Genomic DNA, 16,615 nt, shown 5'->3' on the forward strand with positions numbered 1-16,615 from the left:
GCCATCAGAGGCAAATGCTTCACAGACCTGCTCTGATACTTATATACTGTATGTATCTACACCCAATGTTTGTAGAGGAAGTGCAAGGCAAAATGATTAAGAGTATTGCATAAAGATTAAGAGCATGAATATTAAGTACCTACTATGTATATAGATAATATAAAATGATAAAATGTTTCTATCCTTCTAGAAGTGTATAATCTGAAAGGCGAAAGGTGACATAAAATTTACAAAGATAAATAACAAAAGAGATAAACATCAATCCTATAAAACAATGTAAGTAGTAGTATCAGCAGTATATATTTTATTGCGGTAATAGCAGAAAATTCAGGTCCTCTTTGATATTGGAAGACTTAGGTTCAAATCCTAGATCAGCCACCTACTTATGAGTAACCCTCAACTTCCTCATTTGTATAATGTTGTGATGACCAAATGAGATGATATAAGGAAAGTGTTTAACACAATTCTTGGCACATGATAAGCACTCAATAAATAGAAGCCTCACTATTATTAACGACAATAAAATGGAATTCCTAAGTAGGTTGCAAGCTTTTTAATATAAGGATTATTTTTAAAATATCTGTTATACTGTATGGTGTTCAGAGTGCTATATAAATAGTAATGCCTAACATTTATCAACATAGACATTTTCTCAAAAGTATCAGTTGAAAATATGCTGTGAACACCATTCTTCCCTATTTCTCATGGAACTCATGGCTTAGTAATGGTATATACAATTTTCTGTTAGTTCTTTAATACAGAGTTTTAAAAAATTATTCATACTGTCTCTTTCCAAAATAGTTACTTTAGTATTTGTGAATTATGAATAAATTGAGGATAAGAACAATGGCCTATTCATATTTGTAGAACCTAAAACATCTTTCATGATCCTTTGTATAGCCAAACAATGACAACAAATTTGTGAAAATAAAGGATAGAAACAGGGTGGCTGAATTGTATGAAGAGTGTAGATAATTAATGTATAAATTAAATAAAGAGACTATAGTAAGTCCATAACAAAATTAACTACCTTTTGTTACATTTTTAGCCATTTTGTTACTTCTATTCAAGGGGAAGATAGAGATAGGACTATAAAAATTCTAATCTGAGGGAATTATAAGTAAGGGGCCGGTAATTGAAAGACTTATGGGTTATTTTTGAGCACAGAGAGAGACGAAGATGATGAAAGACATTTCAAACCTGGAAAAGTCAACATGCCAGCTTTATAACACAGTAACTTCAGGTGCATATAAGCACTACAACCTTGTTCACTGAGAGAGACATACCTGAGAGAATGAGTAGAGAAACCTAATATGTCATAGAGAAGAGCAGCCTGCCACTCAGTCTCAGAAAGCTATCTGTCCCAAAGCCTAAGGTAGCGGGGAAGGTTACTGACCACTCCTCGTTACAAATCCTTTGGTATTTCTTCCTTAGCTTCACAAATCTTTCTTGGCTCCTCTCTCTGCCTGTCTGACTGCTTTACCCCAATCTTTCAGCAGATTTCTCTTTTTTTTCACCCATCCCATAAATATGTTTATGTCTTCTCACTCCTCACATTCCCCAGGCAACTGCATCCATTCTTCTGGCTTCCATTCATCTGCTGATGACTCCTAAATTGACATCTCTAGTTCAAATCTTTCTTGAGCTCCAGGTCCAATAATCAACTATTATCACTTATCTCTTCACAAATATTTCAAATCCAACATCTCTTCCAAATCTGCTAATATTCTTACCACCATCTATCCAGTTACTGAAATCAGAAATTCTGGAGACAGCCTAGACTCTCTTCTCTTCTTCACAGACAACTTCTGATCAATCATGATTCAGAGAAGGCAAAAATCTTTAATGGCAAACTACTCACAAATATAAATGTGAATAAATTCTTCTATGATACTAGGAAACTGTTAAGTACTGTGGAAGATGTAATTTACTAAGTGGTCGGTAGAAGAATATATTAAGATCAATCAGGTTTTGGAATTGATGAAAAACATTTTTATTACCTTTCCCAGTTGTAGAGATTAATATTGATCTGAATCGCTTGATAAACAAGGCCAGCCTGAAGAAGTACCATTTCAGCCTCCTGTATGTTCCCACTAAACATTAATATGTGGGCCATTTTTGATTCTTTAGATGGAAGATTTTTTATAGAATTGATGTATTGAACCTTATCAATCTAAAAAAAAGAAAAATATTTGAAGTGAATAGTAACAAATTATGGTAAGAAAAACACACAAACATATACATGTAAGTAAACATTATTTACTTCACCAATTGCTGCGTAGGCTATTTCTGCAGTAGTCATATCTCGATTAGCGACTGCCATAGCAGCTAGGCAAGCCCACATGGTTTGCTCCTAAAGTGAAAAATGAGAACAATTATTTCAACTACAGGGCTGAACTGCCTTAAAATAAACAGTGAATTAAAACAGAATAAAGTTATATTTTAATGGAAAATAAAAAATCACTGAGCATGGCACTGAAAAACCAATAATTTAACAGGTTAATGATGTGGAAATTTCATTGTGGCTACTTTGTTAAAATATATTAATAACACATAGAGAAAGTTTTGAATAAAGTTTTTTGAAAATGTTCATTTCTAATTATCAAAGGTTTATTTTGAACTTACAATATACTTTTACCATAACTCAAGTTTATAAGCCCTCCAGTCTTTTTGATGAGATGGCAAAGAATGCAACTACAGGGAACCAGAGAAACAGTGAGTTTCTCAGACAACGCTATTATAGCAGATTGCCACCAACAACCCATTGTAAGGAAAAGCATCTAAAAGTCTTTTCACAAAAGTGTAGTCTAAGGGAATTAACCAATGTAAAACAAAAGAGTTCTGTGGTCAAATATGCTTGGAAAATGCTTGATTCAACCAGGTTGGGAAATGTTGATCTAAAGTAGTGAGTGGTTCTTAACCTTAGCTGTACAAATCATCTGAGGAACTTAAAAATATGCCCAGGGGGCTTCCCTGGTGGCGCAGTGGTTGAGAATCTGACTGCCAATGCAGGGGACACGGGTTCGAGCCCTGGTCTGGGAAGATCCCACATGCCGCGGAGCAGCTAAACCCGTGCGCCACAACTACTGAGCCTGCGCGTCTGGAGCCTGTGCTCCGCAACAAGAGAGGCCGCAATAGTGAGAGGCCCATGCACCGCGATGAAGAGTGGCCCCCGCTTGCCGCAACTAGAGAAAGCCCTCGCGCAGAAACGAAGACCCAACACAGCCAAAAATAAATAAATTAATTAATTAATAAAGTTCCTCTTAAGAAAAAAAAAAAATGCCCACGCTCACTGGATCTAATAAATTAGAATCTCTGTGGGGGGTAGAACTTGGGAATCTGACTTTTAAAAAAAAAGTTCCATAAGAGGTTTTTATATGTACCAGTAAGAAGAAACTACTCGGCTTCCCTGGTGGGGCAGTGGTTAAGAATCCGCCTGCCAATGCAGGGGACACGGTTTCGAGCCCCGGCCCGGGAAGATCCCACATGCCGCGGAGCCACTGGGCCCGTGCGCCACAACTACTGAGCCTGAGCTCTAGAGCCCGCAAGCCACAAGTACTGAGTCCACGTGCCACAACTACTGAAGCCTGCGCGCCTAGAGCCCGTGCTCCGCAACGAGAAGCCACGACAATGAGAAGCCCGCACACAGCAACGAAGATCCAACACAGCCAAAAATAAATAAACAAATTTATAAAAAAAAAAAAAAAAAGAAGAAACTACTCACTTAAAGTATAGCTTCTTCAGAGAATAAATCACACAACACCTATCTCTCTGTATCACCCATGTCTTCACTTATTTAAAAAAAAGATGTGATCCCATTTGTAATTTTTCCAGCCCTTAGCTCTTACTATTTCTCATTTTGCACAAAGATATTGTATAAACTAATATACAATATATACACAACTATGGATCTGAAATGTAAAGTACCTTAACAAAACGACAAAGTCTTACAGCGTCTTCCCATTTTGAACTGCTTACGTATTCGTGGAGAATAGCAGGATATGGTGATATGCTGATGTGAATCAGTGAGCCATCAGCTCTTCTTATAGTTACCTGATTTCCAACAAAACTCACGATATGGGGATTTTTACTAAATTCACTGTTGAAAAAAGGAAAAGTGCAATTTATATTCTGAGCAAAATTTTTCATATATATAAAATTTGGGGAGTTGACCCCTGACATACATATGAAATCTCCAACCTCCAAAATGCACTCCCAAAAAAGTAAACTCCAGGGAGAATGTATGTATATTAAACAAATATTTGAATCTAACTAGCTATACACACTTAGAGCAAAATATACAAACATTTTAACATGGCAAAAAATTATTACATATTTGAGAACTATGCCTAAAAGCATTTGAAGTGATTTTTTTCTAAGTCTTAAGGTAAATCACACAAATGATTAAAGCACTTAGCTTCAGCTTTTAAAAGTATAAACATTAAAAATTAAGCTGATTCCAAGATTATTTTCTCTTAATAACAAGAGGTAAACTTTAAAGAGACTAACTTCTCTTCATTAGTTAAAATCTTTTTTATAGGATACCTCTCTGGTTTTGCTAATGTTGTGAGCTTGAATATTAAAAATGAACTCAAAATAGATTTGAAAATTAAGCTAAGATTTGGAGTTGAGAAGCCTTTGTATACCTAGTTTGTCAAGAGTGAGAGATCTCCTTGCTATTTCTTAGAGAATTTAGGAATATAAATGCATTTGATTTTCTGAAGAATATAAAAAATTTTAAAAGCTTTTCAGTATACATTTTTTCTATATTTAATATTAATTTAAGAATTCAATTCTAGAGAGACATACATTCCTGAAAGTCTCAAGGTCAATGATCATCTGGGAAAGAGTAAAGGTTGTCACAAAGTTATATATCACAGAAAAATCTTAAGAGTGCCTATATTAAAATAACTAAACCACCCTGAAAAAACGACCTGAGTTACCATTAAACAACAGTAAACCTGAAAATTATATCCATATAAGGAAAAATTATATTCATTTAAGGAATAAATAAATAAAATAGTATTATCTGACCCTTTCAACTTGATTCCATCACTTAAATCTCATTAAACTAGTTTTAGCTGAACAATTTTATTTGGTTGACTAAGTAAAGTGAAAGACATCTTGCAGGACTTAAATTAGAGGCAGAAACACAACACTCTGTTAGTTTTATTTACAACAATAAACAATCCTACGCAGTAAAATGTTACCTTGCATCCCTTTCATATAATGTTTTAGGCAAAATGTCTCTGTCCACATAAACCGTATTGGGGTAATACCACACTGTAAATCGAGTATCTTGAAGTCCACAGAGGATGTTGCATGTATCACTCCACGCCAGAGTATGCACCATTGTTCCTTATTTAAAAAGAATGTTAATGTACTATTAGTTCCATTACATAAGTATTAAAAATACACCTTTAAAATCAGCAGATGTACAAGACCCTAACTAACTGCTCGTAGGTATGACTAGTTTCTGATCATACAATGGTGAAAACGTACAAAAATTCACATAAAAATTTATGGAAATAAATTTGAATATTTTACCCAGAACCATTATATTTTTAACCTGCATGTCTTTCTTTCAATGCCAAGTTAGCTGTAGCAGCTAAAGACTTGCTATTAAAATGGAATTAAGTAGCATTTCACAAGAACATACTTATGAAGTAACATTTCATCCGAAATGTTATGAGACCAAAGCATTATTCATAGATTCATTCAAGCAAGTAAGCTATTTAGTATAATATACGACAGAGTAGACCTAAGAAAGCTGAAAGTAATCAAAAGTTTAAATGTATTACAATTATTTTACCAAGTTTGATAATTTGTTCTTCCTTCCCAAATCGTTTCACTGAAGTGATACAGAGATCTCTATTTTTATCAATGAAAGCAATTTTTCTATCATTGGTAAGTCCCTTTTGATCTAGAGCAATTTCCAAAATTTCATTCTAAAATTAAAAAAAAAAAAAGAAAATTCTGGGTTAGTTTTAGTGCTTGACATTAGATTGTTTTAATTGTTTAATTATAAGAACATTTGTTTATTTAAAGATCAATTAAATATCACTTACCTACTTATAATGATAAAATGTCTCTGTTAAATAATTTAACTGTTAATATACTAATAATTCGAAAGCTAAAGTATAGTTACTTTTTTTTTTAATTTACAAGGGAAAGATGCCTGTTAAAACACTATAAAATAGGGGCTTCCCTGGTGGCGCAGTGGTTGAGAATCTGACTGCCAATGCAGGGGACACGGGTTCGAGCCCTGGTCTGGGAAGATCCCACATGCCGCGGAGCAGCTGGGCCCGTGAGCCACAATCACTGAGCCTGCGCGTCTGGAGCCTGTGCTCCGCAACAAGAGAGGCCGCGACAGTGAGAGGCCCGCGCACCGCGATGAAGATTGGCCCCCACTTGCCACAACTAGAGAAAGCCCTCGCACAGAAACGAAGTCCCAACACAGCCATAAATAAATAAAATAAATAAAATAAAATAAAATAAACTATAAAATAATGTATATTTTGAAATTCCGTAAGCTGAAACACATTTCCATGTGCGTCCATCACTTGGGCACAAGTTAAACAAATTCTGATACATCCATAAAATGTTATACTATACGGTGGGAAGAAAAAGGATTGGGAAAGCACTTTATGTATTGATATGAAAATATCTCCAGAAACAGTGTTGTGTGAGAAAAGCAAAGTGCAGATATATATGTTATATTTTTGTAAAAGAAGGAGAAAAGAACATATATCAGTTTTGTCTGTGTATGCACTAAAAATTTCTGGAAGGATATAAGGAGATTAATAGTGATAGTTACTTATTTGGTGGCAAGGAACTGTATTGACAGGTGTAGCAGGAATACTTTTTCACTGTATGCTTGTTTATGCTTTTCTGTTTCTGAACCATTGAATATATTTGTTATTTAACTTTAAAACTAATAATTACGAAAAGAAGAAAATAAAAGATAGGGTAACACTTCATTGGTAGCACTGAACAATAAAGTTAAAAGCATCTTTAAACCCTAATACATCACTTATTAGAAGGATAACTCAATAAAATGTGCTCATTTGTTTATTTTAAGGCTAAAAATCAGAAACCAATAAACAGTTCACAATTCAGGGTCTTTTTGTATTTCTATAGATTTTTTTTTTTTCAGTTTAACTACAGTCTTAAAATCTAAAGAAAATGCTGGCAAAGAACAGGTCAGTGGGGACTTCCCTGGTGGCGCAGTGGTTAAGAATCCGCCTGCCAATGCAGGGGACACAGGTTCGAGCCCTGGTCCGGAAAGATCCCACATGCTGCAGAGCAACCAAACCCGTGTGCCACAACTACTGAGCCTGCGCTCTAGAGCCCACGAGCCACAACTACTGAAGCCCACGCGCCTAGAGCCGGTGTTCCGCAACAAGAGAAGCCACCGCAATGAGAAGCCCGCGCACGGAAATGAAGAATAGCCCCCGCTCTCTGCAACTAGAGACAGCCCACGCGCAGCAACGAAGATCCAATGCAGCCAAAAATAAAACTACATAAATAAATAAATTTATTTTAAAAAAAAGAACAGGTCAATGGGAAAACTACAAGCTGTTTTGAAGTATAAACACATTTTTATTTACTGATACTATAGGTGCTAAAAGTTTAATCAAGATAGAACATTTTATTGAAAAGCAATAAAGAGCCTGAACAAAAAACATATAAGTCAGATTCTTTTATTCAGTTAATTTGCAAATATAGCTTTCTACTACAGAATTTACTCGTGTTTAGTCTTTATGATATTTTAGGCAAAATACTCTATATAGAACACACACTGGTTTTAAATATAAAACTAATTTCCATGTTTTCCTCCTTAAAATGAAAACATTAATTTTTTAAAAAAGTAAATGGCGGGCTTCCCTAGTGGCGCAGTGGTTGAGAATCTGCCTGCTAATGCAGGGGACACGGGTTCGAGCCCTGGTCCGGGAAGATCCCACATGCCGCGGAGCAACTAGGCCCCTGAGCCACAACTACTGAGCCTGCGCGTCTGGAGCCTGTGCTCCACAACAAGAGAGGCCACGAGAGTGAAAGGCCCGCGCACCGCGATGAAGAGTGGCCCCCGCTTGCCGCAACTAGAGAAAGCCCTCACACAGAAACGAAGACCCAACACAGTCAAAAATAAATAAATAAAAAATTTTAAAAAAAAGTAAATGGCTATTTACATTAAAAATAGCTAATATCCATTACCTTATGAGAAAGAAGTTTCCCATCTCCCAGTGGTTTTCCAGTTGATGCCTCAAAGAGGAAGATTACTTGAAAAAAAGTAAAGCATTAGTTAATGTATTACATTAGAATTTTTATTAGTAAATTTCTATGGCGTTATCATAATCCTAATGAGAAATTATTTAGCTCTTTGGACCACAGCATACCTATCAGCACAGAAGAGCAGCAGCATCACATTCCTACTTAGCAATGAGGTCATATTTCTCAGTGGGACTGAATACGTCTTTCTAAAACATACATCCCCTAATTAGAATTGTTATTAATGGTATGGCATCACCGCACCATAGGATCAACAGTGGCAAGTCCAAATCTGGATGTAGTTTGTAATTTTCATAACTCTGATATAGACCAACATAACAACCCGGACAATCATTTTACAAAGGAAAAATATGTTGAGTGCATACTATACTACCACGCAATGTGTTATGTGCTCTTCAATTCCCTGTGGTCGGTACACTAATGTGTAATAAATAATTTGTGTGGTCTTTGTCCTGGGTTCCTGACACAGGTCTTCATCAACCCTTGGAATTTTCTGAGTGACAGGAGTGTCTTTGTTATGCTAACGGAGAGACTCTTGGTGATTCCCTAGATAGCTTCAGGATAGGGGCTGGTCACCTGAAAGACGAAGCACGTGATTATAGAGTTTGGACTTTCAGCTCCCTGAAATGGGAGGGGAGCTGGAAATTCGGTTCAATCATGTAGCCACTCTTCGACCTATTACAACTTGATGTTCAACCTCACTACACTGATGCAAAGGCTCTTGCATGGATCACCAATGACCCCTATGTTGCCAAATCAAAGAGTCTATTTTCAGTCTTCAAGAATCTACTTCTAGTCTTGACCTCCCAGCAGCACTGGATACTCCTGACCATCCTCTTTCTTGAAACTCTTATGTGGGCTACAAAAAACACTGTTTTCTCCTGATTCTCTCCTATTTTGGACCATCCCTAATTCTCTTTTGCTAGTTCCTCATTTGGTGATCCTTTTTCCTAGGTTTTGTTTTAGGCCATCTTTTCATGCTATATACTTTCCTGGATTATTTTCATGACATCAATCATTATCTAAAAAATGATAATTCAAAGTTCTCTGTTTCCAACCCCATGTTAGATGTTCTGAGTAGGCCAAGCTGTAAAAATTACAGTAGATATTGTATTGAAGAAGCCAGGAACAAAAACTGTCTCTGTCCCTTTCTCTGTTTCACCAAAGGCTTCTCCTAGTCTCATAAATGACAGCAGTATTGCCAGCTGTTCTTTGCTCTTTTAAAAAGACTGTTAGTGCTTTGGTGATTCTCTTTAAGTAATTCCCAAACTACTCCAGCTCAAGATTCATCCCAAATAGAGTAGTTTCATATGACTGAACACACACACAGAATTACAAAACTGAAAAGACAGAAGTGACACGTGCAGTCAGCAAAAAATTGGACAATTTATACAGATCATAAAAATGCTAATATATGTATAACATGATATTTAAATTCCAGAGGATCACACTTTTAGTATATTGATCTATAGCTGTTAGTAAACCTTAGGATGTTAAGTTTGAGGTCACTGGCTATATTCACAGAGGAAATCATGTCTTCATAATAAGTTATGTTCTAAAATCGCCAATTTTGCTGAAAGAAGTGAAAAAGAAAAATAGTCACAGAATTTTTAATTAAGTATAGAATCAAAAATTAGAAAAATTTTGCTTCCATTTTAAAAAATGCTTTGGGCGTGACTAAGCCCAGTTATTTTCATAGCTATATAAACTAACTTTTTAAAAAAATAAAAGCCTTCCATCCTTTTGTTGACTGCACATATTATAAAGAGCTGGAGGTATATGGATGAACTTATCTAATTTCCACAACTGTAAGTGGCCCTGATCTATGGGAGGCTGAACCTGTATTTTAATTTTAATATGTAACTGAAACTGGCCGAAAGGACAACTAAGGAGCTGGAAGCTGAAAGAGTTGCTTCTAAGCATAAGTAACTGCTCTCTGACTTCTCCTCCCCCACTATACCCAGACATTTGTTTCAGATCACCCACACTAACATCATAGGGCATCTGTGCAAGGTGGATGGGGAGAAGAAGGAAGTCAAAAGCAGTACCTCTACTACTTAATCAATCATTGGAAGGGGTAGTCAAATCCATTTAACATGTATTTATGGAGCATCTACTATATTATAAGAGTACTGTGCTTGGTACAAAGAATCCTGCCTGTAAAGGAACTCCCAAGTTAGGAAGGAACCACTAATTTCATATATGGATGGTCCCCTTGAAAGAAAATTTTACAGGTTAAAGATTCCAGGTACTTCAATTGTTCTTTCTATTGTTAACATATACCTCTACCTAGCCTTCAATAAATACCAGTTTCTTTAAACATAAGGAAAATATTTTCCTTCTCATTTTGTATCAGTTCTACAATAATTTTATTTTAGCTTTTTAAATTTTCTGTTTATGGCAGGATGGAATTACATGACTATTTTGTTCAACAATCAAAGTTTATGTAAGTAAACCATAATTTATTTGCAGGTAAATCTATATTTCTGAAAATGTTCATAATTCTTTCTGGTTCTAAAATTCTATGAATTATGAAAGGATTAAAGAATAATGAAATACGTTTCAGATGTGAATTAACTGTAGAAAAATTCAGAATAAGGTATATTCAGTTGGAAACATACATACTTTATTATAGTTTCTATCTAAAATATGTGGTGTTGGGACTTCACTGGTGGCGCAGTGGATAGGACTCCGAGCTCCCAATGCAGGGGGCCCAGGTTCGATCCCTGGTCAGGAAACTAGATCCCACATGCATGCCACAACTAAGAGTTCACATGCCACAACTAAGGAGCCGGCGACCCACAACTAAGGAGCCCTGGAGCTGCAACTAAGGAGCCCGCCTGCCACAGCTAAGACCTGGTGCAACCCAAATAAATAAATAAATAGATAAATATTTTTTAAAATAAATAAGTAAATAAAAATAAAATATGTGGTGTTGAATAAGAAAAGTATAGAAAGTTCATAGTGATCACTGGGATTTTCAAATTTAAGTTTACTGAAGACAAAAATCTGACTTCCAAATTATTATTATTAACAATTACACAGCCATCTTGAATCTGTCCACTATCTAGATACTATTGTATTTCATTTCATTCTCTTTCCTCTCATTTAGCCAGAAAGGAAGTCCTTTAAAAACAAAACAATTACCAAATGACCTCTCTCAGAGAAAGCCTAAGGCATAAAGAAAGAGAATAGCTCTATTTAGGAGAATTATATTTCCTACCAGTATGAGAGGTGATGCTATCTGAAAGTACTGAAAATTAGAAAGTGGGACAGTTTTCTAGCTCCTGAATTAGGTGTTCCATGGCATGACCTAACAAAATTAACAATCAGGTCAGACTTTTTTTTTTGTAACATGTCACAGTAAGGAACAATGTTTGTTCAGCAATATTTATTAACAGAGAATAACAATTATTTACTACCTTTCCACTAGCTTTAGGGATATCTCACTCTCACTCTTACCTCATTGGCTCCTCCTCCTTTTACCCATCTCTAAATATTGATGTGCTCAGTCACTGGTCCTCTTCTCTGTCTATACTCACTTCCTAGGTGATTTCATGTAGTATCGTGGCACCATCTACACACCAATGACTCCCACATTTATATCTCGTCCCCAACTCTCTCCTGAGCCCTGGACTTTATCCTGTTGTTTCCTCTCCAACCCTGCTTGGATGTCTAAGAAGCATTTAAACTTACCATGACCAAAATAGAACTCCCTGGGTTTGTGGACCTCCTCTAAACTTCCTCGTTCCCCATCTTTCATCTCATTCATCCAGGAAAAGCCCTAGGGTAATATGCTTGCCTCCACTCTCTCATGCCAACATCTTTACTATGGCCAAGTCTTTACATGATCTGGCTCCTACTTATCTATCTCTCTGTCTTCTCCTACCACTCTCTGCTTTGCTCGTGTTGACCTAAGTCCCATGGCCATCCAGCAGTTCCTTTTTTTTTTTTTTAATTTATTTAATTAATTTATTTATTTTTGGCTGCATTGGGTCTTCGTGGCAGCATGCAGGCCTTTCTCTAGTTGCAGCGAGCAGGGGCTACTCTTCATTGCAGTGCACAGGCTTCTCATTGCAGTGGCTTCTCTTGTTGTGGAGCACAGACTCTAGGCGTGTGGGCTTCAGTAGTTGTGGCACGCAGGCTCAGTATTTGTGGCGCGCGGGCTTAGTTGCTCAGCGGCATGTGGGATCTTCCCGGGCCAGGGCTTGAACCTGTGTCCCCTGCATTGGCAGGCGGATTCTTAACCACTGCGCCACCAGGGAAGCCCCCGGCAGTTCCTTTTATGTGCCAACAATTCCCATTTGCACCTGCTTGTCCTATGGTCATTCCCCTCCCCCACCTCTAGAATTCTCCATTCCCTCATCCTGCATTAATTTTCTTCACAGCACGTATCAGTAGCTGACTATATTTGTTTGATTATTTGTGTGTCTTATGCACTATTGTATCCTCAACTTCTAGAAAAGTACTTGGCATACAGTTAGCACTCAATACTATTTGTTGGATACCTGTTCTGATACAGCATTGCCTTAAAAAAAATGGTTTCACTCTACTATGGAATTCCAAAACACCTGACACATTCATATTTATTTATAAACACTAATGTGGCCTAGATTTTTATATGAAAATTTAAAATTATTCATAACTTTGTTCTACTTCATTAGTTTAAAAATATGTAAACATAAAAATATGAATATATAAGCAAAATAAATAGTACAATGAAGCACAATATTTACTATGTTACTAAATAAAGAAAAAGGAAATAGTTTAAAAGATCAATAAACTTAAAAATTAACATACATTTTTAGGACTCACAGTCTTGAATTCAAACTCTATACCAACAGCTACTGAATATATAAGATTTATTCCTTACCACTAAGCTTTGATGCTGCGACAATATCTATTTGTTCCATTAAGTGGAAATAATATGATAACTTTAGTTCTTTAATTGATTCATACTTAGGACAAATTAGGAAGCTCATAATTCTTTCATATAAAGTTAACATAATAATAGATGAGAAAATGAAAGTTAATTGATGAAAATTTTACAGTGTTAACAAATTTCATGGAAAATTATAAAAATGCACTTACTTTTTTCATCAGCTTTGTCTTTTATTGCTATGGTATCATTACTCAGAGAGACCGTCTGTGCATTTAGAATATCTGTTCTCATTCCAGGAAATTTTGGAGAGGAAAGGAAGCGCCCTTCATAAGAATATAAATAGATACCACCACCATCTACAAGAAGAAAATGTCTAAAAAATAAAGAATAAAAATATATTTTCAAATAGGAGTTTACTATAATTTCATTTTTATATTAGAAAATAGTTTATGCTTTGGAAAAATCTAAATCTTACAATTAAAACAATAGTAAAACATAAATATATAAAGAATGAAATATAAAAACAACCTGAAAAGTCAACATTGGTTGTTTGGTTTGTTTTCTAGGTTTTTGTTTTTTGATGGAGGTAGGAGAAGAAAAAATGAAAAGGCCCATTAATATTATAATTGTAATTCATTTCCTTTCCTAAAGAAGCATGTCTATACAACGGCAATAAAAAAATCGTGTAATTTACAATGCAGTGATTTTTTAATGCCAGATGCTATTTGTTTCATGAAATAGTATTAATACATATTTCACAGTTAAAGATTATGGTAAGGATCATTAAAATTAAATTACAGTACTAAATTAGATTAAATACTGGTTAAAGTCCTAAACAGTGAAAATGACTCAAAAATTAACATCAGAGCCAGCATTTATTAAAATAAGATGTTTTGACTTTAAAACAATATGGTAACCATCAGTAAATGTGTTCATATCTAAAAACACATTTTTTTGTATCAGGGACTTTGGTTCATTTGCTGTGTTGACTGCTCTATTCAAGGCATACGGCCCTGTATAGTTTATTTTTTATTAAGTCAAAATGTAAATATTTTATGGCTGCTATTTTTTTCTTTCAAAATTTATGAACATTGCAAAAAATAATTCAAACAATACAGAGAAAGCAAAAGATCTCCTGCAATCTTCCTACTTCCATAGAGATAACTTATGGCAAAGTATGGACACACCTTAACTTTACTTAATTAACTCATTCCTGATGGACATTTATTTTATTTCAAATTATTCACTGTTTTAAAGAATGTCTAAAGTATATACACATCTCTGTTATATTTACATTACTTATTTCCTTAGTACAATATAACTTCTAAAAATGCAATAATTCGATCAAAGGGCATATACTTTTAAAAATTTAACATATATTGTTAAACTGCCCCTTGAAAGGTTGTATTGATTTACACTCATACTACTGCTATATTGGAGAGCCTGTTTCCTCAATGCTGAACACATTATTATTTATTAAAATCTTATGTTCAAGACTTTACTATCCTTGATTCAGAACTTTTTTTTTTTTTGGCCATGCCAGGTGGCTTATGGGATCTTAGTTCCCCAACCAGGGATTGAACAGGGCCCTGGGTGGTGAAAGTACTGAGTCCTAACCACTGGACCTCCAGGAGATTCCCCAGAACTGTTTCTTGATTCAAGAATCGCTAACTGTTCTTTTTTGCTATGGAAACAAATAGAAAATAAACATCAAAACAAACAAAAAGTTAGTATATAATGAATACCAAATATGTACACTTGAATTAAATTAATACTTGAGTATTGGTGTGTAGCTTATTTAATTGAAGGGTTTGGCCCTTACACATTAGTGTATGAAAACAGTATTTGCTAATGTTGACAAGTGACACATCATATTAGTATATATTCTTTCTTTGTCTCAGTACTAAAAGCATTTTCTCTTCTAAACAAGATACTAAAGCTTTAACTTCCTTGTGAGTAAACACTGTTTCAAGGGGCAAACATTTCTAAATGTACAAATAAGACCAGCAATGGGCAGTAAATAAAATATTCTTTAATTACTTAATCATTTATGCCATTAACATATGCCTTTACTAATTTAGAGCATATTCAACATTCATTTATATATAATATATAAAGAAATAAATTTATTTGGAACTGTTTCAAGTAAAAAGAATTTCAGAAATAAATAAATAAATAAATAAATCACTGGTTCAACTTCATTAAACAGCTGATAGAAAATTTGACACAATTATTTTTTTGATCACTCAAGGTCATCAATATGATGATCATACTCTTCAGTAACTATGTAACTGATAGCTTTGATACTCACGAGAATCTGATGGTGCATCAGAATAATTATGCTATTCAGCTACACGGTTCTCTGCTTTCAGTTTTCTCATGCTCCCTTGCCAGGCGGTCACTTTTCTTCCTGTCATTGTGCCAGCCTCTAACAACTCACCAGTATTCCTCTTCTGGTTTGCTATTTATAAAAGACTATGGGGGACTTCCTTGGTGGCACAGTGGTTAAGAATCGCCTGCCTATGCAGGGGACACGGGTTCGAGCCCTGGTCCAGAAAGATCCCACATGCCGCGGAACAACTAAGCCCACATGCCACAACTACGGAAGCCTGCGCACTTAGAGCCCGTGCTCCACAACAAGAGAAGCCACCACAATGAGAAGCCTGCGAACCGCAACGAACAGTAGCCCCCGCTTGCCGCAACTAGAGAAAGCCCACGTGCAGCAACGAAGACCCAACACAGCCATAAATAAATAAATAAATAAATAAATTTATTTATTAAAAAAAAAAGACTATGGGCTAGAAAACCTGATAATAACACTATTAAGAGCTGCCTAGGTGGTGAGTAAAGGGATGAGGAATAAAGTAAATTGTTTTAGTGAAAAGATTTCATGGGTAGCTATACTAGGTAATTGCTGCTTATATTTTCATACTTTATTCCCGGTTTTTTTGAGTTGTAGTTATCTAACTCTGATCTCTGATTCAGTAAGGTATCACTGTACTTGACAGACTGATAACTTTCATGGAAAAGTGTGGGTTCCTGAGTAATAGCTACTCCTACTTTACTCCAGTTAACGGACCCAGAGTTTCTTAGTCCTGTATACACAAAGTCTTGGCAGAGAATATTGTTTTTCAAACTTCAGATCACAGCCTAGTAGTAGCTCATAAAATTAATGAGTTTCAACCAGTATTTAAAAACAAAAACAGAAGAAAATAGAAAATACAGGAACAATGGGGTCAAAACCATGTTATAGTAATTGGTCTGTTTCACTCATTCTCTCATCATTACTCTGATGTTTACTTGTAATAAGTTTATTCTCATCATTTTTAAATAAATTAAGACCTTTTAAATCTCTCAATTTTAATTTCTAGTATAGTAAATGTCAATATATATAACCCACATATAGCCCTCAATAACTTTTTAAGAATGTAAAGAAATTCTGAG

General features: G+C 35.3%; 1 protein-coding gene across 4 annotated transcripts in view; it reads right to left on the bottom strand.

Moving 5' to 3' along the window:
- Window positions 1-16,615, bottom strand: part of IFT80 (intraflagellar transport 80) — a 114,571-nt gene that overhangs the window by 13,735 nt on the left and 84,221 nt on the right. For all 4 annotated transcript variants that reach the window (XM_036851737.1, XM_036851736.1, XM_036851738.1 and 1 more), the window contains 7 exons: window positions 13,381-13,544; window positions 8,215-8,279; window positions 5,813-5,948; window positions 5,211-5,358; window positions 3,928-4,099; window positions 2,264-2,353; window positions 2,001-2,173 (listed from right to left, as the gene is read on the bottom strand). In XM_036851737.1, the coding sequence (XP_036707632.1) occupies window positions 2,001-2,173; window positions 2,264-2,353; window positions 3,928-4,099; window positions 5,211-5,358; window positions 5,813-5,948; window positions 8,215-8,279; window positions 13,381-13,544 (948 nt within the window). The remainder of the gene's footprint in view (window positions 1-2,000; window positions 2,174-2,263; window positions 2,354-3,927; window positions 4,100-5,210; window positions 5,359-5,812; window positions 5,949-8,214; window positions 8,280-13,380; window positions 13,545-16,615) is intronic.

This window comes from Balaenoptera musculus, chromosome 4, assembly GCF_009873245.2.
Source record: "Balaenoptera musculus isolate JJ_BM4_2016_0621 chromosome 4, mBalMus1.pri.v3, whole genome shotgun sequence".
In the NCBI taxonomy this organism is placed as follows: Eukaryota; Metazoa; Chordata; class Mammalia; order Artiodactyla; family Balaenopteridae; genus Balaenoptera; species Balaenoptera musculus.